This window comes from Podarcis vaucheri (genome assembly GCF_965113315.1).
Source record: "Podarcis vaucheri genome assembly, chromosome: 5".
NCBI classification, from domain to species: domain Eukaryota; kingdom Metazoa; phylum Chordata; class Lepidosauria; order Squamata; family Lacertidae; genus Podarcis; species Podarcis vaucheri.
Window position 1 is genome coordinate 30,595,694 of NC_138763.1, and position 23,138 is coordinate 30,618,831.

Genomic DNA, 23,138 nt, shown 5'->3' on the forward strand with positions numbered 1-23,138 from the left:
GACTGCAAATGCAAGGAACTGGTGAGTCAGGCCCGTAATTCTAGAATACTGCTAGCAAAGCAAAATGCCAATATACTAAAATTGTTTCATGCATTGTGAGCATCAAACATGAATTCACTAGAGCTTTATATGTTTTCTTGGTGATTGCTGGAACCAGTATAATAAAATCCAATTATTAAGCCTTCAATAAGTATAGACAACATACAGCAAAATTATGAGATGATGAGATGCAAGAAAATATGTCAGTTCCCCAAATCTTAACATGCTGTGCAATCATTTGTGAACTGGATTTTCTTCTGGAAGGCAGCCAAACAGACACTGGAAGGTAACCAATGTCTCCAATGGATTCTAGCTATGAACACATATGCATTCAAAATGTGTGGAGCTTTGCCTACTTGATAAAAACCTAGCTCTTTCAGATAATCACAAATTTTGATTTCCAATTAAGCAACATAAGGTAAAGGTAAGGGGACCCCTGACCGTTAGGTCCAGTCGTGACCGACTCTGGGGTTGTGGCGCTCATCTCGCTTTATCGGCCGAGGGAGCCGGTGTACAGCTTATGGGTCATGTGGCCAGCATGACTAAGCCGCTTCTGGAGAACCAGAGCAGCGCACGGAAATGCCGTTTACCTTCCAACCAGGATGGTACCTATTTATCTACTTGCACTTTGACGTGCTTTCAAACTGCTAGGTTGGCAGGAGCAGGGACTGAGCAACGGGAGCTCACCCCATCGCGGGGATTCGAACCGCCGACCTTCTGATCGGCAAGTCCTAGGCTCTGTGGTTTAACTCACAGCGCCATCCACATCTCTATTAAGCAACATATCAGCTGTCTAATTTCAGGATTCATTGTTCTTCAATGTGATTTCTTTAGATTGTTTTTCAGTTCATTACTGAAATAATGTAATTTCCTGGAGAGTTGCAAATGGTGCACAAGGATCCAGCAGTGGGCTATGGGGCACCAAATGCTGCTGGTGTGCAAGCTGGGATTCATTGAACTCAAAGGGGCTTACTTCTGAGTAAACACGTACAGGATTGCACTACTAATTTAGCATGCAGAGGGGGTAGGGTGAACACCGAATGAATTTCTAGGGGCCAGATTCAACACAAGGACTTCTGCTGGCATAGTGGGACTTTCCATCTTCTCCTCCCCCTGTACCCCCCAAAATTGGCTTGGCAGAACCCAAGGACAGTGGGTGGGTGGATAATTCTGTCTGGCAAGGTGAAATGCTTGTGTGGAAGGAATGATTGCCATAGCACCACACTGAATTCCTCCCAAGGTTAGAAATGGAATTAACAAATTGTTGGTGCAGAACACACACAAACGGTCGATTGGCAAGTCTGTTTATTAATTATTACTGAAAAAAGTTACCCATTTAGCCGAGGATAGCCTGGTGAAAAAAAAGATAGCCTGGTGAAAAAGAGCACAGGGCTTCTGCATCTTTAATAGTGGTAATAGAAAAGGGACTTCAAGAAGATAGCTACCCCTCCTGCCATCCCTTTTTCTATACAACTTTTAAGGTGCAATGTTCCTGTGCTCTTTTACAGGAGTTATGTCCTCTTTCCCCATATGACTACCCTAAGAGCAGTGCTCTCCCCACCCAGGGAGTACTCAAGAGTAAGAAGCACCAGCACCTCTCCTTTTTTTGGTGTGATGCTTAAAGACTATGTTGCGTAATCCTATGCATGTTTATTGAGAACTAAGGCTGCAATCTTAACCCCACTTAACTGGGAATAAGCTACACTGAATTCTATTGGATGTACCTTTGATATCTTTGAAAGCCATTTCCCCTGATAGGATGCAACTTTGTGTGTTATTTTCACTAAAATACACTTTACCCTAGAACAGGCTTCTTCAACCTCCAGATGTTTTTGGCCTACAACTCCCATGATCCCTAGCTAGCAGGACCAGTGGTCAGGGATGATGGGAATTGTAGTCTCAAAACATCTGGAGGGCCAAGGTTGAGGAAGCCTGCCCTAGAATATGTATTTCTGTACACATCAAATACTTAGGCTGCAAATCTAAACACATTTACTTGGAAGAAAGCTCCACTGAACACAGTTACTTCTGAGTAAACATGCACAGGATCTCGCTTATAGCTAGGCATTTAATTATATTACTTTCGATTTACTGTATGAATTGAATCTGAAGCCACAATGCCAAATGAAACAGCTTTGCAAACTCAAGAATAATTACTGGACGGTACTTGACCTCTGCAGAATCTGGTTGGCAGATATAAATAGCATTTATTTGAATCACAGTCTATAAGAATAGTTATGATTACACTAATTGCAATGCAATCCATTCCTTTGATTATTCCCTTCCCCTCCTAAAAAAAAAAAGCCCTGTGAACTATTTAACAGGCTCACAAAAGTTGCTATTTGGTGATGACACTATAATAAAAAATAAACTGAAATAGGAAACATTAAAGTTGGATAAAATTAGCACAAGAAGAGTGCATTGAATAGGATAGTAATAAGATACTGTGAAAAGACTGCTGCAATCTGAAACTTTGACTGTGAACTAGAGCCAATATAACTTCTTGTTCCTGATTTCATTGACAATTGTGGGATTATATTTTGCTTACTTGATTGAAGGCACAATCAATGGGACCTGTTCTGGATTGGCACTTGATTAATAACATCCAGCCACAAAAATTTTTTTTTACATCACCTCGACCTTTGTTTTAAGAACAGATTTGTACCAGCTGACGCTGTATAAAAGGATTACTGATTTACTCATAGAATTTGGTCAAACTGTAAAAAGTGAGCAGTGGGCAGTAATGAGGCATGTACTGAGTCTTTTGTGTTACATAATCACCATGTCAACTAAGCATTACAGAAACCGCTATCATCACATTGCTCCAAATGCAGATTATAGTCTGGAGAAATGGCCGGAAGCAAAGGAGAAAAAACATCTGTGCTGCTTAATCCGAGGGAACAGAGGATGTAATAAAGAGGAGAAGAGGAAAGCAGTAGAGGTAAAAGGTGAGGCAATGCTTAAGAAGGCAGGTACTCATACAAGGGCAACAATGAGAGTAGGTGAGATTGGTGACCAGAGAAGCCAATTTAGGGTTTAGAAGGACTTTAAGTACAGGCAAGTGTGAAAAATACATTCAGAATGATTCAAACATTTGGAATTTTTATTTCATCTAGCATTATCATTATAAGAAAGTAGAGCTAATGGATTACTCTTGTACAGTTTTTTTTAAACTGGGGAACAATGCCAGGGAAGGTGTGTGAACCATTACTTAAGTGCAAGACTAACATTTCTGTAAGCAGCCCTTCTAACTTTCAAGTATTATCTGGCCAGATAAAGCAGCATCATTTGCAGTGCTTCTAGAAGCTGAGATTTGTTTTTGTTTTTTTGCAAGAGAATGAATAGGGAGTTTAATCTTGTGAGCTTAATCTCGAACAGCCAAAGCTTTACTTTCCAGTAGCAGAGATCAATGATCATGCAGAAAGAAACTGTGGCCAGTGCCCATTCTCTAAAGCAGTGTTTCCCAACCGGTGTTCCGCGGCACACTAGTGTGCCGTGAGACGTTGGCTGGTGTGCCGTGGGAGGGAGGCGGGCGAGTCGGGCGGTGAGAGGCGGCGACGGCGAGGATCCGCGTCGAGCCGGGGGTGGCTCCGCGGTGGTGGTGCCGAGGTTTCTCTCTCCATTCTCCCCTCACACACACACAGGAAATAACACAGGATCAGCTGACAGGACCCAGCCAATGGGGCGGCGGCGGGGCAGCGCGTGCAAAAGGGAGGAGCGCGAGACAGCGGACGAGGAGGAGGCCGGCATGTCCGGGCAGCAGCAGCAACAACAGCAGCAGCAACTCCCGGCGACGGCTCCTCAAGCCCCGGGCAACCCTACTCCCTCACCGGCCTCGGCCGCCCTCCTGCTCCACCCGCCGCCGCCTCCCCCGCCGCCGCCGGCCACCTCGGCCCCGCCGCCGCCCCCTCCTCCGCCCGCTATCGCCGCCACCACCATAACAGCCGCCGCCGCCTCAGCTGCCGCCGTCCCTCAGTCCTTCGCTCTGCTGCCTCCTCCCCCCCCACCCCCAAAGCTTGGAGGTTCCCCGGCAAGGGGGAGGGAAAAAAATTGAAAACTTTCACTTTCGTGCGTCCCTCCTGGCGTGACGCTGCGCGCTGACGTCACGGGGCTGTAATGGTGGTGTGCCGCGAGATTTTTTTCATCAAACAAGTGTGCCTTTGCCCAAAAAAGGTTGGGAAACACTGCTCTAAAGTTCAAAAAGTAAACACACCAAAATTAGTACACCTTACAGTGGTACCTCAGGTTAAGTACTTAATTCATTCCAGAGGTCCGTACTTAACCTGAAGCTGTTCTTAACCTGAAGCACCACGTTAGCTAACGGGGCCTCCTGCTGCTGTCACGCCGCCGGAGCACGATTTCTGTTCTCATCCTGAAGCAAAGATCTTAACCTGGAGCACTATTTCTGGGTTAGCAGAGTCTGTAACCTGAAGCGTATGTAACCTGAGGTACCACTGTATAGCTGATGCAGATATTTGGGACAGGGAGAAAGCACTACTTAATGTAAAAACTTCTTTGCTATTGAGAAATACGTGTAGCAAACTGCCTGGTGCATGTAATTTCCTACAGAATTATAAATTGCAGGTGTTGAGACTGTGATTTAGACTGGGAGTGGAGGAGGGGGCAAAGAGTTAAAGCCCTCCTACCCCCATGCCAGGCTAGCAATCTGAATCAGGGCCCCCACACCTGTAAATTGTTCTTGTTTTTTAGAAATTGTGCAATGGGCATCTTGTCTTGTCTGAGTCTTAGCTGTTGTTCCCGAGATGCCACAACAGCTACACTCCTTATCTATGCCTTCCCAGACATTTCCCCCCATGCTATTGCTCTGATCTATTCTACAGGCCTTTTAAGTTCACTATGCTGCCACAGGTATGTTTCTAGCTCTACCCCTCATACAATTCATGATCTGTTCACAACATCCTCTGCCACAAGGTGTGTGATGAGGACTTGCTTTGATGGTTTTAGAAGTGTATTAAATAAACTCAGCGGCTTTTATTTGCTTCTTTGATTGATTGATTGATTGATTGAGTTATACACCACCCTTTATCATAAGATCTCAGGGCATTTCACAGAATAAAATAAAGGATAGGTAAAGGTAAAGGTACCCCTGCCCGAACGGGCCAGTCTTGACAGACTCTGGGGTTTGTGCGCCCATCTCACATCTATTGGCCGGGGGCCAGCGCTGTCCGGAGACACTTCCGGGTCACGTGGCCAGCGTGACAAAGCTGCATCTGGCGAGCCAGCGCAGCACACGGAACGCCGTTTACCTTCCCGCTGGTAAGCGGTACCTATTTATCTACTTGCACCCGGGGGTGCTTTCGAACTGCTAGGTTGGCAGGCGCTGGGACCGAACGACGGGAGCGCACCCCGCCGCGGGGATTCGAACTGCCGACCTTTCGATCGGCAAGCCCTAGGCGCTGAGGCTTTAACCCACAGCGCCACCCGCGTCCCAAAATAAAGGATAAAAACTAGTAAATAAGTAAAACAGAACGGTAAAACAAGGTCCTCTGGTGAACGCAGACTCTGAGACAGTTTATATGGGGAGAGGCGGTCATTCAGGTATTGCAGTCCTGAGCCATTTAAAGGTTTATATGTCAAAACCAGTATTTTGAATTGGACCCCGAAACTAACTAGCAACAAGTGCTGTCAGGCCAGGATTGGTGAAATATGCTCTAACCGTCTTGTCCCAGTGAGCAACCTAGCCACTGAATTCTCCACCAGCTGAAGCTTCCAAACCATCTTCAAAGGCAGCCCTACGTATAACACATTGCAGTGTAACAACTAAACAGGAACATATAGGCAGGGCTGGCATCTGCACCTGACACCCTTGAGAAACTGCCTTGATCCAAATGCCAGGGCAGCATGTCTTGCCTGCTCTGTGTTCCCATTATTATTGTTATTCTTCTACCCCTCCTTGTTTTTATTTTTCTGGCCCAGCACTCTGAGCAGTGCCAGTCAGCTGGATCTAGCCATGCTTTTGATTTCCCTCCTCTCTGGGGCACTGTGGTAAATTAAAGAGGAATGTATACACAGCTGCCCAGTGCTGCTTGGAGCCATTGCAACCAACCAAGTTCAAAAGGGCCGAATGACACAGGGCATCTTCCTCTCAAGGCAGGAGCCAACCCTGCACCCAGATTCAGAGGTGGCAAGCCACTGAGGGCCAGTTGCTGGGGAGACAAATGAGGGAGGGCCTCAGAGTTCCTCTGAGCATGTTCAGAGTGCACTGCTCAAAGGCAGTATCTCAGTGGAAGCACCAGCCCTGAGATGAGACCCTATGGCAGAGGAGCCATAGTTCAGTGGTAGAGCACCAAACTTAGTTACATTTATATCTCAACTTCCCTCTGAGGAGCTTAAGGTGGCCTATGTAGTTCTCCTTCTCCCCATTTTAGCCTCACAACTCTGTGAAGTAGGCTAGGCTGAGAGTGAGTGACTGGCCCAAGGTCACCCAGTGAGCTTCCCAGCTGAGTGGGGATTTGAACCCTGGTTTCCCAGGTCCTGATTCAACACTCTAACCCCCTACAACATACCATGTTTTCTTTTCCTCCTTCCTACACCACTTTGTGAACATTCATGTGCTCTTTATGGTTGGATTTGACATATTTGCTACATCTTCTTTTCCACAGGCTGAACGAGCCTTGTGGCAAAATGAAACCTCACCTGGCTGGTAGTGAGAAGGACAATAGTCAGAGCGGAGCATGTGAGAGCTGGGAAGAAGCTAGCAGAAGCCAGAGGCTGAGAGCCATGATGGATTCCTGCTTGAGTCCAAGGCTGCAACTATGGGAGAAGCAAGACCTTCCAGGGTGTTAATGCTGTCAGCCCTGGATGTATATATGTGTAAATAAATGATACACCATAAAGATACCAGAGTCTATGCCACGGGTAGGCAAACTAAGGCCCAGAGGCTGGATCCAGCCCAAATGCCTTCTAAATCTGGCCCGCAGACGGTCTGGGAATCAGCATGTTTTTACGTGAGTAGAATGTGTGCTTTTATTTAAAATGCATCTCTGGGTTATTTGTGGGGCATAGGAATTTGTTCATTCCCCCCCCCAAAAAAATAGTCCAGCCTCCCACAAGGTCTGAGGGACCGTGGACCAGCCCCCTGCTGAAAAAGTTTGCTGACCCCTGGTCTATGCTGTCCCTCATTATTCCAAGGAAACCAAACCTGGGTATTGCACCCTCTAAGGCAAGTATTATGCCCTCTCACTGGAGCCTCCATGCGGAGCGCTGATGTCACAAGCCGGAGCTGCAGGGCAGTGGCAGGACATGTGTGTGCTCTTCCTTGAGCTGGGGAGTGCCACCATGGCCGCAAGTCTCACCGTCCACCCATCTCTTCCACTGGTGCTGCACGCTGTGTGGCCAAGGGATTCAAGGGCTCATCCTCTCCCAGTTCTTGCTCAGTATGCTGCTCAGGTGAGGCAGGCAGGCAGGACAGGGAGCAGCTGCAGAGGTGTGCCTAATTTTTTTTGCGCCTGGGGCAATTGCCATGGTAGGCCCCCCTTCCCGATGCTATGCCTCTGCCTGGAACCCCTGGAATCTCTCGCCACTTGAAGATTGGGGTAGCATGCAACAGTATATAAAGCATTTTGGCCACAACGCCTGAAGAGAGGGCACAGCCACCCAAAGAATTAAATCAGCGGTATTTGGATGCTATGACCTGCCTAGGAAGCTGCAAGGCGAAGCAAGGGAGGATACTATATCTGTTTAGGTATGTTAAGGAATGCTATTAGAAAATTGGTAAAGAATGTAAATAACAATTCTAGCATCCAAAACTTCCCAGGACAAACAGTCAATTGGGGGAGGGATTTTGCTTTGAAATTCCCTTGCTATTACAACATTAGCAGGCTTTTTCAAAGGCTTGTTCTATAGTACATTTAAATTTTTAATGTTTTGGTGGAATAATTTTTATTGTGCATTTTAATTATGTATGGATTTCATAACTGATCTTATAGTTGTAAATGGGTTACAAACCACATGGGCATAAACATTTAATAATAACAATAACAATAGTAATATAAACAGAAAAAATGATGTTTATTTATAAATCACTGAAGTCAGAAATGAGCACTGAGATAAATTTATGAGGGTGAGATAAATGATTCAGAATTGAGAACAGCCAAAAAGGAAGAAAAAGTGGCCAATTGCAACCATGTGCAAATAATGTATATATAATAGTATAGAATAGACATAAGTCATTTCTACCTGCACAAATAATTTACAAGAAAAATAAGTATTTTCTATTGTAGATTATTTTCCCTGTGAAATAGCTATATCAGTTATTTGCATTTACATTTAACTTGTAATAATGGCCCCCAAAAAAGTGTTTTGCAGTATTGTCAATTTGCATTAAATGCATTATTATAGGTTTTATATTGCTGAAATTAAGGGCACAGTCTGAACCCTAGATCTGTCAGGGTTATGGGGTTAAGAATCCAGTGGATCTCTGACTGAGCCATGATGTTCCAAGCTCAGCCAGGTTACACCAGCATAACTCCCTCACCTGGCCCAAGCAGAGATATGCCAGCATCTCTTGCCCATCCCGGCTCAGCTGGGACACAGCATGGCCACGTGACCCTGGGAACCCAGCATAAGTTGAGCCATCAAAAAGAGTGGTTTAAAAGGCTTGTTTCTCCTAGGCTTAGCCCTGCTCCTGAACAGTGACTGGATCTGGCACAACTTTTGCCAGCTACACTGCAGCTGGAATAACTTACACTGGCTCCCCATAGTTAGGCTTGCTCCCCCAATTCATTACATTGTGGCTTATTGTATATTATTTCTGCAAAATGGCAATCCGTGTTTGGTTTTCATTGCTTTTGTTCACAAAAGAGCTATCTCAGTCCTTGTTGCTGTCCTTGGTGAAGCACACAGCTTCCATCTGGATACCGCCCCCCCCCCCAAAAGGACTGTGGCACAGAGGAGAGAATTTCACCTTTTTTACCCACCCAATGCCACGCCTGAGGCTGCTGTTTGCCCCCTGAAGGCGCTGTTTGCTGCATCAACAGGGGAATCCAGTACACATAGTCCCAGTGGAGAAGACTCCCCACATTGGCCTACCCACTGTCATCCCCTTCCGCTGCCCTGCCCTAGATGAACTTGAGGGGCAGGGGAAGTGGGTGCTATGGGCAGTACTCACTGGGCCAAGATGAGCAGAGCCCTCATTTGCCTGTGAAGAGGGATGTTAGTTTTTGCAAGCACTCTGTTGGAAAGCTTGCAATATCCTGATTTCCTCCTCTTCCTCCTTTTTTTTTTCTTCCAAATGTTATTAAGACAACTAGAAAAGGTTCAAAAAGAGCAATCAGGTTTATAAAAGCCTGGAGCTAAAGTGTTCAGGGATTGCTATTTTTTAAAAGGGAGTGGGGAAGATGACTAAAGGGGAATATGACAGAGGTTTATCAAATTGCAGAAGAATGTGTAGAGAAGTTTTTTCCTCTCTAATTAGAACTCAGGGTCACTAATGACGTTGATGGAGAGTTAGATTTAGGACACACAAGACGAAGTACTTCTTTACACAATCCATAAATTTAAAGTATTTGCTGCCACAACGTGTGGTGATTATAGCTCTTAGCTTAAATGGTTTTAAAGGAAGATAGGACACATTCATAGATGATAAATCTGTCAGTGGTTGTTAGCCATTGTTCAAAGGGCCCATGCCTCATAACAGGAGTTGCTAGAGGGAAGGTGTTTTTTTTAATGGCCAGCTTAAATATGAAACAAGATGTTGGACAAATCTACTTATCATCTCATCCAGTAGCTCCCTTCTTATGACAGCCCAATTGTTCCAGCTTTCAATTTGTGGCACACTGTGATCCAAATAACATAAATTAATTGGGGATGGTAAGAAGGCATGGAGGGAGTAGGTTTGGGCCAACAGGTTATATTTAAATACCCTTTGGTCCCTCCAGCCTATAAACCTATAATCAGGATTCCCAGATAGAGTATTGGTTTATTGTGGATATTACAGTGGAAGGTGTTACTGTAATAGCTACACAGCAGTGGCTGCAAACTGTTTGGGCCAATGGGCACATTTCCCAACTGGGGAAACTGTTGTGGGCACCACACACACACAAACATATAACCCACACCCTATTCTACTGGATACATGCTTCTTTCATGTTTAATCATTGGAAGGAGGAGCACCAAAGAAAGCCTCTGTGGGAACACATGCCCCTGCAGAGGATGATGATGATGATAATTATAATTTAATATTAAAAACATGATAAAACATCAAACATTAAAAACTTCCCTAAACAGGGCTGCCTTCAGATGTCTTCTAAAAGTCAGATAGTTGTTTATTTCCTTGACTTCTAATGGGAGGGCATTCCACAGGGAAGGTGCCACTACCGCGAAGGCCCTCTGCCTGGTTCCCTGTAACCTCACTTCTCGCAGTGAGGGGGAACCGCCAGAAGGCCCTCGGAGCTGGAATTCGGAGGGCTGAATGATGGGGCTGGAGACGCTCCTTCAGGTATACTGGGCCGAGGCTATTTAGGGCTTTAAAGGTCAGCACCAACACTTTTAATTATGCTTGGAAATGTACTGGGAACCAGTGATATCATGATGTTATGATGGTGACCCCTCCATACAGTGGCTCCAAAAGGATTGATGCAGTGCTGCTAAATTATCACCAGGCATGCATGCCTACAAATGGATTTTGGCTGCAGCTTGGATGAGCATCTGATCTCTATGAGCCATATGGCAAACAGCATTGTCAACCCAGTACTGTAATTCATACAAGGGAAGTGTCAGGCAAGCAGCTGCATCACTGCACTGTCTCTTTTCTTTTTTGCTTTCCGGGATGGTTCTCACATTTACAACTTGACTGGCAAACGTGTGGGGCAAACATCTAAAGACAGAAGGAACCCAAATATCCATCCACTTAACCATGCCAAAGACAGGCTGCCCATCACAAATTACCCTCCCAAATCCACCTGTGCAGTGCAGTGCAGATGCCAAGCAAAAGGCAGGTGCAATTCAGAAAGATACCTCCTGATGGACGAGCAAGCTTTAAAGAGCAGAAAACCAGAAGGTTCACCAGCCAATCTTGAGAGACAGGAATTGGTCTCAACCATGGGATCAGTCAGATTCTCAGAGTGAGCCAGAACGTTGGGCATGGAACGTCAGCAAGTAATTAATGAAGGCAAGAGTGCCTTTGAGCACACACAGAGTGTGATTTCCCCTTGCCACACAGTAACCACAACCACCTTCCCATACTTCTGGGTGGTGGGGTGGTGGAAGGTACAGCATGCACTGAGCTGCTCCCTTTTCCTCCTTTGGCAGAGTCCCTAGGCCTTTGGGCTACTTGAAAGATAAGACATTCCACACGTGAAGCCACTTCTACGCAGGACAGAGCTGCACCTGGACTTCTGCCTGTCACGCAACTTCTAAAGGCCACAGACGCCCTGTAAAGAAACGAATAGGAAAGCAGAGCGGGAGGGACGTCAGCCAACCCCGAGGCAGCAGGTTTCAGCGCTGGCCCTCAACTCACCTTTGCAGCCTCAGCAATGGGGAGGCGGTCCTCCTGCTGCCCCGGCGAAGCGCTCAGCAGGGCAGCGAAAAACAACAGCCCGAGACACCCGGAGCCGGGGCGCGCGGGCTCCTTCATGCCTCACGGCGCGCTTTCCCCTCAGCTCTCTGGCGCGCGCTCTCCCTCTCGGGTCCTCCTCTCTCTCTCTCTCGCCTTCTCAGTGCCACAGGTCGCGCGGTCCGCAGCTCCGTCCTTGACAGACCCGCTGTCCTCCTCCTCCTCTTGCCACTTTCCCTCAGCGTCGAGTGAGTTCCCCCGACGGTGCGGCGGCGCGGCGCTGGCGCCTCTCTCTCTCTCTCTCGCTGCTTGCTTTGCGCCCCCCGAGAGAGGTCCCCGTATGGGCAGCCCCCTCGGGATAGCCCGGGGCGGGGCCGAAGCTGCGGGAAGGCGCGTGGAAGCTGGAGGTGCGAGAAGGGAGGGGGGAAGAATCGAGGGCGGGGCGAAGCAACCCGCAAAGAGAGAGAAGCGAAGCGCGAGAGTCGCTTCACGCCTGGCTTGGCGGTGCTTGCTTCGCCGAGGCCGGGAGAGCGCGGCGGGACGCCGAGGCGGGGAGACGCGAGCGGCTCCTCAGGGCTTGGTCCCCTTGAAGTGAGGTACTTCAGAGACTCTCGCGGGAAGGGAGTGCGTGGCGCGCGCGGGGAAGCGAAGGTGTCCGGGGAAGTGGGGCGCGTCTCGTCAGGCACCTGTGGCGACGTTCTCTGCGGGAAAGGGCGTCTTTTCCTCTCAGCCTTTTTCTATGGTGGTCCTTCAGTTTCCACCCAGGAACTTCCGAGCCCTAAAAAAAAGTCTCTTGGATAAAATCCCACCGTGATACTCCCCCTCCTCCCCCCCCCACGCCCCCGGCGGAGCAGGGACGGGAGGTATGAGGTGCAGTGCAGTGCAGCATTTATTTATGCTTAGACCGATTAAGCTCTGTATATACTTTGTATAGTTGTAGATAGAATAAAGAAGATATTCTACAGAGCTGCTCTCCGAGTTGTTTATCTACTCTGCTAGACTCTGCTGTACTCTGCTGTGCTACGACTGTCTTCTTGTGGAAGTGAATCCGGTGCTCACATCTCTAAGCTGTGAGTCCACAGCACTTTGACCTGTTCCTGTCCAGAAGGTGGTCTCTGGAAGTGCTTCCCAGCTCGCCTAGCCCAGTCGGGGCTAAAGTGGATGAGTCCAGTTGGTGGCACTGGCTCAAGGGCGATGCTGACAAGGTAAAGCAACATAACCGTCAGACATTCGCCTAAGCATCCAGTACAGCTGGCTGCACGCTGGGATCTTTGCTGGCTCTCCGGGGTTTGTTTTCCTGTCAGGCAAAGGATGAAGTAGGCTGTTGCCTGTGGGCGCTTGGATAAAAAGGTGGCGGGGTAGGGGTGCATGTCAGGCAGTTTCTCGGGTCCGCCAACAATAGGCAGTAGCTGTCCCATACGGGGATCAAACCTGCAACCTAGGCGTTATCAGCGCCACACTCTAGCCAGCTGAGCTATCTGGAGGTACATAATTCACCTTGCGGAAGCTAAGGCGGTCTGGACCTGGTTAGTGATTGGCTAGGTGACTGGCTGGGATCTACATTGATGCCACATCATGTTCCATGGCAGAAGAGAGGCAGGATATATATGCAGGACAATAAATATCACTAGGAAGCTTGGTATGTATGCTTACAAAGTACCGTAACTCTTGCACTGCAAATTGATATCTGAAGGGAGGCATCTCAAATATTTTTGCTTTACTAACCTGCATAGATATTCAGCTTTCTCCAGTGCTAGGGTGGGGCTGGCAAAGCACAATCTGAGCTCTGCTTCAGGCAGCAAAAAAACTTTGGCCCACCTAGATCCAGGAGGCACAATTTCCGCTGACTTTCTAGGTAGAAACTTTAAACATATCAGGCATACTGAGCCAATGCACGTGACATTGTTGGCCGATGTGGCTCCAATTAGTCCCAGATGGAATGGCCAATGGTCAGGGGTGATGGGGAGTTGTTGTCCAGCAACATCAAGACAGCACCATGTTGGCTACCCCTGATGTAAGTTATACAGGCACTAGGCCAATCCTACCAAGGCAAGCAAAAATAATATGGCACAGTCTTACACAGAGTGTGATCACTGGCCCATGTCACCCAGTATTGGCTATTTGAACTGGCTGTAGCTCTCAACGGGGTCTCAGGCCGGGGCTGAGCTGCTACTTGAAATTCCGAAAGCTTCATTGACTCTGGATAGCTCAGTTGGTTGGAGCGTGGTGCAGATATTGCCAAGCTAGCAGAGACTCTCGGGACAGCTGCATATTCCTGCATTGCAAGTGGTTAGACTAGATGATCCTCAGGATCCCTTCCAGCATCTATGAAGATGCCAGTGGTTGAACATGGAACCTCCCATTAGCAATTCCTGTCTAGCAGCAGCAATTCACGCACATGGCATGGTCCAAAACTGTAGAGCAAGCGTTACCACACCCATTACAGCATCTGTTCCTTTCCTTTGTGCACCATCACTAGAAAGTTGGCCTTGGAGCATGAACAGTCTGTTCCATCAACCCCATTTTCACCCCATGAACCAAATGGGTAACTTGAAGGGCTGGTGTTCTGGGCTGCATCATCTGTGGGGATTGATCCCTGCATACTCCTGCTTTGAGAAGGGGGTTAGACTAGATGATCCTCAGGGTCCTTTCCAGCGCTTATGATTCCGCGTGCACCTCAATGTGCAAAGGAAATATTGCAGTCTTTCCTAATCTTTTTGAAAATGGCTGTGGACGACGCTTGTGTGTGAGGCACAGAAGTGTGTCCTGAATAAATTTATGTCAGCTTTTCTTCTGATATCTCAGTATTCAAGGGAGATACTTTACAAATAAGCAAAGTATGTTGAATAGAGAAGTTAAACCAATAGCCTCACTTTGAAGCAATTTATGTATAAGTACATGCTACATTAAAAGTGACGCGGGTGGCGCTGTGGGTTAAACCACAGAGCCTAGGACTTGCCAATCAGAAGGACAGTGGTTCGAATCCCCACGACGGGGTGAGCTCCCGTTGCTTGGTCTCTGCTCCTGCCAACCTAGCAGTTCGAAAGCACATCAAAGTGCAAGTAGATAAATAGGTACCGCTCCGGCGGGAAGGTAAACGGCGTTTCCATGCACTGCTCTGGTTCACCAGAAGTGGCTTAGTCATGCTGGCCACATGACCCGGAAGCTGTACGCCGGCTCCCTCGGCCAATAAAGGGAGATGAGCGCCGCAACCCCAGAGTTGGCCATGACTGGACCTAATGGTCAGGGGTCCCTTTAACTTTAAATGCTACATTCCTAATTTTACTGAGTTGGAATATGTACATTGGCATGATCATGTCTAGGAATTGAAATACCAAGTCAGTTATTGGTGAGGTGGGATGTGCAGTCTATCTGGAGGCAGGTCACTTGGGGACCGAAGTACATGCTATGTGTGCTGTGTGATCACACTGAATGTTAGTTTTAAGCAGGTGCTAAAGGGGTGGGTGGGTAGGGAGTTCTGATCAAGATTAGGCCCATGGCATGTGGGGAATTACCCTTAACTCCTGCATTGCAGTCCCAAGGAAAACATCCTCTCTCCCCAGAGCTGCTATCAGCACAGTGCACTTAACATAACATATAGCTTGGCATTTGGCTTTGCAGACATGACAGCTGCTCGGGAATAGCGTCCATTGTGCGTCTATATTTTTAGTCTGAATCCTTATACAGAACTGCTACTGGTCCTTTTCCCTGGAAAAGAAACAATGTGAATTTGTGTGCATAACCATCCCTTTGTACACCATTGTATCATATAATGGGGTGCATTATATCAGTGAGTTTTATGTACATTCTTAAAAAAATGTACAGCTCTTCAGCGTGCCATGTAACCTGTTAACTTGCACAGGCTCACATGAATAGTCCCTTATGAACATTAACTTTTCACTGGAATTTACCATGGGGCTTATAGGAGTGGCTGTTCCTTGGCCTTCAGCGCCAATCGATTACTGCCTTTGACCACAATAGCAGAAAGATTTGGCCTTGACTAACACGGCCATTGAGTTACCCTGTCATTTCCCTGCTCACAACAGATTGAGCTGTTGCAGCAGGTGCAGTAAGATGATCCTGCTGTCTTGTCTGTAAGGCTTTTTGCATTAACTGATCCAGGGAAAGAAGGTGTTACTTCCTGAAAACCAGCCTTGAGTACAAATTGGGAACGATGCTTCCATTTAAGAATGACATACTTCCAGTAGTCCCCTCCTCCTCTGTTCTATTTAATATTAAGCTATACTTGCCCGTTTTTTTCATGTTTATATTGACAATGCCAGAGTCCTGTGGACATGTTATCCCCCTGAAATCTAATAGACTTAAAACACATTTCAAAAGAAGTATCAATAACCACTGACAGCAATGGTAGCATACTTTCAGCACCAGCAGATATATTTGCATTGGTTTGCTAAGTGCATCCACACACCATGATTGTGTATCTAGGGGAAAGCTGGGGTAGCCCACAGTTCACAGTGGTTAAGTCTCTCCTTGGGATTTCTGAAGAAAGTGAGCACGGCAATGTCTTATAAGTAGAGTTCCCCTCGAAAATGGTCTGGAAACTGCCAGATGGTCCAAAATAGGGCAGCATCTCGAATGGGCCGGCCCCACCTTATTACATCAATATTTTGTCATCTGCACTGGCTCCTAGTTTATCTCCAGGCTCAGTTCAAAGTGCTGATAAAGCCTTAAAGAAGCTTGAAGCCAGGTTGCCTGAGGGCTTGTCTCCTCCCATACATCTATACTTGCCTAGGGTCTAATACAATATTCAGAGGGTCTTCTCAACTTGCTCTCCTGACACCAGTTGTGGTATTTGCTGCACTGAGTGAAGAATTTGTAAATATATTATTCCAGGGGTCAGCAAACTTTTTCAGCAGGGGGCCAGTCCACTGTCCCTCAGATCTTGGGGGGGGGGGCAGACTTTATTTTGCAGGGGGATTAATGTATTCCTATGCTCCACAAATAACCCAGAGATGCATTTTAAATAAAAGCACACATTCTACTCATGTAAAAACACCAGGCAGGCCCCACAAATAACCCAGCAATGCATTTTAAATAAAAGCACACATTTCTACTCATGTAAAAGCATGCTGATTCCCGGACCATCCGCAGGTCGGATTTAGAAGGCGATTGGGCCGGATCTGGCCCCCGCCCTGGGCCTTAGTTTGCCTACCCATGTATTATTCCTTACTTTTTATTTTTCAGAAACACAATAACATTTTAGGTTATTGTTGGTATTATTCTTTTCTTTTTTTCTAAATTTCATCTACTTTTATTCTGTTTTAGCTGTTTTTTGATGTTTAGGTTCTTTAGGTTTTTTATATTTTATGGTTTATGGTAGTATTCCACTATGTTTTACTCAGAGCAGAGCCATTGAAATGAATGAACATGATTAAGTCAAGTCTGTTGATGTCAGTGAGTAAAAATTGTGAACCACCAGGAGAACCTTTTGCTAACTGGTAGTAAAGAGATGATGCAAGTAAGTAACATTATAGAAATCCTTCCTGAAAGATGTGTTCACCTCCATACTATGTTTCTAGTGCTATCCAGAGAGATGTTGTGAGTAACAATGCCCATCTGCCACTATTTTCTTTTTGGAAGAATTAGACTGCTGTGAATATGTGGAAGAGTAAGTTGCAGCCGCCCTCCTCTTCCTTCTGTGTAGACTCACTGGGACATGATTTTGGGGTGGGGAGCATAATAAATAGATATATAAGATTATACACTGTGTGGAGAGGCCTGTCTCATAATATCATAACTCATCCTCCAGCAGATGGAACAGACAAAACCAATAGTGGAAAGGCAGCTACAGCACATGCTATAGAGAGAAACAAGGGGCAGATGATGCTCATCAAAACAGGAAAGGTAGCCCATCTAGAAGAGAATTCTGGTCCTAAACCTCCACTGCCTATACTTATTTGTGAGGAAGGCTTTGGGAATAAAATGAGTACCAAAAACTACCCTGGGAGGGACCAAACAGATATATTAAATCTGTGACAGAATGCATCTAACTTGTCTCTTTTATTTTAGCAATAGAAGCCTTGGGGTCCACAGAGGAGGGTCAGGAATATAGCACATGGGAATAGGGCTTTAACCTAAGGTTACCAGATTTTTTTCAATTAATCCAGGGACACTTTAAATAAAATGAAATAATTAAATAAATAAATACTATGTTCGGGGTGTTGATGCTGCAGTGGTGGTGGTGGCGGCAGAGGGGCGGCCACCGCCTTGACCTCAACCGCCACATTTCCCTTTCCTCTGAGGCTTCTGTCTCCTTTTTTCCATGAGCCTGGGAAACCCCTGAGTTGTTGGTTCTTCGGTGGTGGTGGGGAAGCGGTGCACGGTGGATCAGGCATGGAAGACGGAGAAGGAGGGCCGAGTGCGGTGGCAGCGGCGAGGCTCGGGCAGCGCGATGCCTCCCTTCCCATCGGAGCAGCCCCAATCCCATTCCTACTTGCATGTAAGCAGGAGGGGGTGGGGATCCCTCAGCTGGGAAGGGAGGCTTCCCGTTGCCTAACTGAGAGATTCCTGCCCCCTCCTGCTTGCACGCAAGCTGTGATAGGCAGCATGAAGCTTCCCTTCACAGCTTAGTTTCTGGGGTCAGGGAAGGTGGAGGCAGCCCGGAAGCTGCATCTTCGAGCCCCTGCACCACCATCATATGGGGACTTCTGAGCAGCTCCTGAAGCCAGCCAGAGCCAGCTGCTCCAGGCTGCTGAGACTGTTTTTGCTGGGGACATTAGATGAAATCCAGGGATGAAATTTGTCTGGGGACTTATTCGCAAATCCGTGTACTGTGCCTGGGAAACAGGGATGTCTGGTAACCCTACTTTAACCTTTCCCCTACATTGCAATTCCCAATGAAAAAGAAACCTCCAAATCTGCTGTGAGGTACCAGTGGAGCTGTGGCACTGTGGTCTCAACCACTGAGCCTCTTGGGCTTGCCAATCAGAAGGTCAGTGGTTCAAATCCCCACAACGGGGTGAGTTCCTGTTGCTCTGTCCCCGCTCCTGCCAACCTAGCATTTCGAAAGCACGCCAGTGCAAGTAAATAAATAGGTATCGTTGCAGCAGAAAGGCAAATGGCATTTCTGTGCACTCTGGCACTCATCATGGTGTTCTGTTGCACCAGAAGCAGTTTAGTCCTGCTGGCCACATGAACAGGAAAGCTGTCTGTGGACAAATGCTGGTTCCCTTGGCCTGAAAGCGAGATGAGTGACGCAACCTCATAGTTGCCTTTGACTGGATTTAACCATCCAGGGGTCCTTTACCTCTCTTGAAGCTAACAGCAGCTTCTCGAGGAGAGGGTTTAATGGAATCATGGTTTGGGGTAAAATATTAACTCCCCCTTGCCACCTACCATTCCTCTATTGTTAAAAGCAGGGAAATAGATGTGTAAAATAAAGTCTTATATTTATTATCATACCGTATCTGTTTGTTCTGAACTCTAGCTCATGGCTGAGGGGAGATTCAAACAGAGAACTTTTTAATTTGAAGCTCAGGCTCTTAACCCCTATATCAAACCAGACATGTGGCCTTAGCTTGATCCACAACTCAGTTCCAGAAACATGCTTGGATTCTGATAAATATTGGCTAGTTCCACAGAAGAAATACTGGCTAGTTTCCACGTGCCAAAGGGGCTTTCAGCTTGAGGTTTTCAAGCAGGAGCATTTGCTGTACGGCTTGATAAACCTCTTTTGGAACTGAGGTTAGTTTCGAAACCAGTTTGTCACATGACAGTGGAGACTGCTGTTTAAAAGAAAGTATGTTAAGAATCCCACTAAGCATGCACAAAGCATAATCAGAGAAGGTTTTAGACACAGGTCATTTTGGAAAAATTAGGAAGCTGCCTTATGCCAGATTTTTTTTTGTCCTGTCTAGGCTAGTATTTCCTACTCTGGCTGGCAGTAGCACACCACCCAGCAAGCATCCCACGATCCTTTTCTTTTTTAGCTAGAGATGCCAAGGATTGAACCTGGTACTTTCTGCATGCAAAACATGCACTCTGCTACTGGACAATGTCCATCCCTATAAAGATGATGACCTACTGGGCCAGATTTAACTAATGTATCCTACTAGCAGAAGCAAGTACTTCCGCTAGCACAGCAGGGCTCCCCCTAATCTCTCCAGCTGTTGCAGAGGATTGAGAGGACCTCCAAAACAGCAAGTGGGGGAAGGAGAGGAGATCATTCAATCAAGTAAGCTGAAATGCTTTTGCTGATGGAACCATTGCCGCAAAACTGTGTTTATTTTCTCCCTTTGTATCAAACCCTTCATAATTGCTTAAAAAAATGCATCCCTTTAACCCTCATGAGATTTGTTTCATGGACAAATATTTTGCAAACATCAAACAAATCATTCTTATCTGTTTGTGTTTGCTGGTGAACTTGGTCCTTGAAAAACAAATTTATATTAGCCAGATAGTGGGATCAAAATACCTAGAACAGCTAGACGTCATACACAGGAAACCTACACGGAAAACAAGTGAGCGTTTGAGCCATGATAATAGAGAGCGCAATTGATCATTTACATTGGACTTTATCTCTGGGAGGATTTGTTGATATTTTCCAACATACCTCACCTGAAACATAATTTTTAAAATGTGGCATGTGAAGCTGAGTCATCTGTATACTTCTCTTATCATCAGATCAAGAACAGCAGAAGAATGTGGAACACGGTTTTCAGGCCAGTAGGAGCAGCGAGACACAGTCCTGATTATTGAAAATTAAATAGTGACGACTTGAACTCAAATGTCCTGATATGAACTGCATCCACTATGTGTTCTTTAAAACGGATTACATTTATTTTCACAGCTGCGTGGTAAGCATTATATGCCATCTTTATCAATTCCCTGAAACATTTCTGTTTAGATTTGAAGATGAGGTAACAGTGGTCATTCAGGGCAGAGGAAAATAGTAGAGAGTACTGATGAGAAGATTGTTGTAAGTACTCCAGTGGTAAGTATAAGGCAGGAAAGTCCCCTTTCATGCACAGAACTTTGCTTGTGGTTCTCTGTATCCAAGCATACGGTGTTTCGAATAGAGAACAAAAGGGGGCAGAAGCAGTAAATAAATGCTATAGAATGATAGGAGCATACAGTATTCCTACTTGGGGGATAGAGCAAAAGATAAGGAAAGACAAGGTTTCACTGTAAGCTTTTGATTTTGCACATGCAGCTCAGGTAGAGGAAGTTGTTCACAATGGAGTTAATTTGCCCCACCCTTGAGGAGGCAGCAGGGAGGTGGCATTCCCTCCCCCCATTCCAACTCTCTTGGGCCAGCTCTGTGCATGAATGTTATCCAAATCAAATTATGGTATTTATGAAATTATACAGGAGACAGTGAACGTCATGGAATAGCCGCCAAATTTTTACCCTGGGTATGCTAAAGAGTTTTAAAAGTGCTTAGTTTTTCTCTCTGCTTCTTAGATTCCTTGGTATTTTAGTCAATTGGGGTTGAATAAATTAACCTCGGTTTTCTTATCCACCAGTTGGCTGATATTTGTTCTTTCACTCCAACCAGTTAAAGGGGTAAGTTATTTGAATCAAAGTTTCCTGCTTCGCTTACTGTTTCCATCTGTTAACAGAATACGTTTCCACAGAGATCTCCTTTCCCAAATGCTTCTTTTCGTATTTGGGAGGTTTATACTATGGGGTAACCAGCCTCGTATAACCAGCATGCATAAAGGCATTAAAATCATAGAGTTTCCTGCCATCCATAGCTACGTCACTTCACTTCACCTGAGAGGAACTAATAGGCAATCAAGTCTTTGTTTGTTTCAGTCTACTATTTCAATCTGGTGTGTGAGGAAGTTTGAGCTGGTTCCTCCTGCTCAGCTGCATGACTTTAATCAGCCGTTTTTTGTTTCAGACAAGTGGGAAACTTTGGAAGGAGCTTTTAAAGGGGATATCTTTGGAATTCACTTGGAGGGGCACATTTTTAAGGTTTTACAGCATATATATATATATATATATATATATATATATATATATATATGCTGTAAAACCTTAAAAATGTATATATATATGTTGGACTAGTCAAAACAAACAAACAAAAACTATTGAATACTTAGTTTCATTTCAGGACACCAACAATGGAATAATCATATAAAAAAAACCTCAGTTATTGTAAAATTTAAGGCTGTAGGCATGGATGGATTTGATGTGCCTGCAATTCTATACACACTTACTGGTAAGCTCAGCTAGATTTATTTCTAAGTAGACATTAATAGGATTAATAAGTAGACATTAATAGGATTTTGTTTTAAAGCTATAATTGCAAAATTAAAAAATGCATACTTAAGAATCAGTTAAGAGACTACTCTTGTGTTAGACTGTTTTAATTTATGCATATCTATATTCTGTGCCCATAGTATTTCTTTTAACAGTATGCATTATAGAAAACACCTGCTGATTGGGAGCATGCATTACTTTATAGTTTCAGATGTTTAAAGATTCTCAGTTAATTTAAAAACTGAAGACTGTCAGTACATTGGCTATTTCACAGTCTGATGGCTGAGGAAAACCTTCACATCTGGCATGGAACTGCAGCACATCTCAGGAGATCTTGGAATACCTTCTAGGGCAGGCATAGGCAAACTCGGCCCTCCAGATGTTTTGGGACTACAATTCCCGTCATCCCTGACCACTGGTCCTGCTAGCTAGGGATCATGGGAGTTGTAGTCCCAAAACGTCTGGAGGGCCGAGTTTGCTTATGCCTTTTCTAGGGCACATACTTTGTTCATTCAGGCAGATATTGATTGGTCCAGATTGGGTTCCCCACCCCTGCATTTTACCTTTAGAAAGCCATTTTCCCAGTTGCTAATTTCATGAATGGTGTCACATCTGTTTTGGTTCTTAGCAATGGAAGATTGCTTGCCATTATAGACCTTCTTACAGAGGAACCCATGGTGAACTTAGAACTAACCAGATGGTTCCATGGAATGCAGCTTGAGAGCCACAGAGTGGTAGTTTTCATTGAGAATTGTCAGTTATTTTATGAGAAACTATCATGAATAGTTGTTAATCTATGTTTTGACTATTCCAGCATTTTAATCTTCAGTGCAAGGCAGAATACTGAAAAAATAAATACTTTGCCTAGAATGATAAAGAAATAGTTTTGGCTTTTGGGAGGAAAAAAACCCAATTTTTAAAAAGCATGATTTTAACAAGGGAGACAAAGGAAATACATTTCCACATTCCCACATTAATTCTGTCTCAAGATATTAAACAGGCTGGGAGGGTGAATGACCAGAGAAAGCAGATTTTTGTGCATGCTGAAGGTCAAGAACACAAAATGTTTTGGAAATATTTTAGATAAGGAAAAAAGTGAGTTAGTTCATTTTACCAGAGAACTCTGCGTTCTCCTTGAAAAAATGGAATTTTAAACCTACAGTATGTGTCATTAGGGAGAGAAACAAACTCACAAAAAAGGTATGTGACTAGTGTCATACCAGGGTTGCATCCAGTTGTCTCTTTCCACTCAGGGAAGCCTCTTTGATCCAGCAGTGCTTTCCATGACAGAAAGGGAAGGTGACTTTCACTGATTGCCTTCTGTGTCCTCCTTCCCACAAATCTCTGATAGGTGGTT

General features: G+C 45.5%; 2 protein-coding genes across 5 annotated transcripts in view; one reads left to right on the plus strand and one right to left on the minus strand.

Annotated features, from left to right (window-relative positions):
* The window catches only part of COL4A3 (collagen type IV alpha 3 chain), a 91,370-nt gene extending 79,569 nt beyond the window's left edge, over positions 1–11,801 (minus strand). For both annotated transcript variants that reach the window (XM_082221695.1, XM_082221696.1), the window contains exon 1: positions 11,519–11,801. In XM_082221695.1, coding sequence (XP_082077821.1) covers positions 11,519–11,635 — 117 coding nt within the window. In that variant the 5' untranslated portion in view covers positions 11,636–11,801. The remainder of the gene's footprint in view (positions 1–11,518) is intronic.
* A 181-nt stretch (positions 11,802–11,982) lies between these two features.
* COL4A4 (collagen type IV alpha 4 chain) overlaps positions 11,983–23,138 on the plus strand; it is a 77,098-nt gene continuing 65,942 nt past the window's right edge. The window contains exons 1-3 of one of the 3 annotated variants that reach the window (XM_082221690.1): positions 11,983–12,150; positions 20,198–20,370; positions 20,978–21,079. In XM_082221690.1, the coding sequence (XP_082077816.1) occupies positions 20,311–20,370; positions 20,978–21,079 (162 nt within the window). In that variant the 5' untranslated portion in view covers positions 11,983–12,150; positions 20,198–20,310. Of the gene's footprint in view, positions 12,151–12,709; positions 12,760–20,197; positions 20,371–20,977; positions 21,080–22,307; positions 22,516–23,138 lie in introns of those variants that run through there. The other 2 variants (XM_082221692.1, XM_082221691.1) reach the window with 2 other exon arrangements.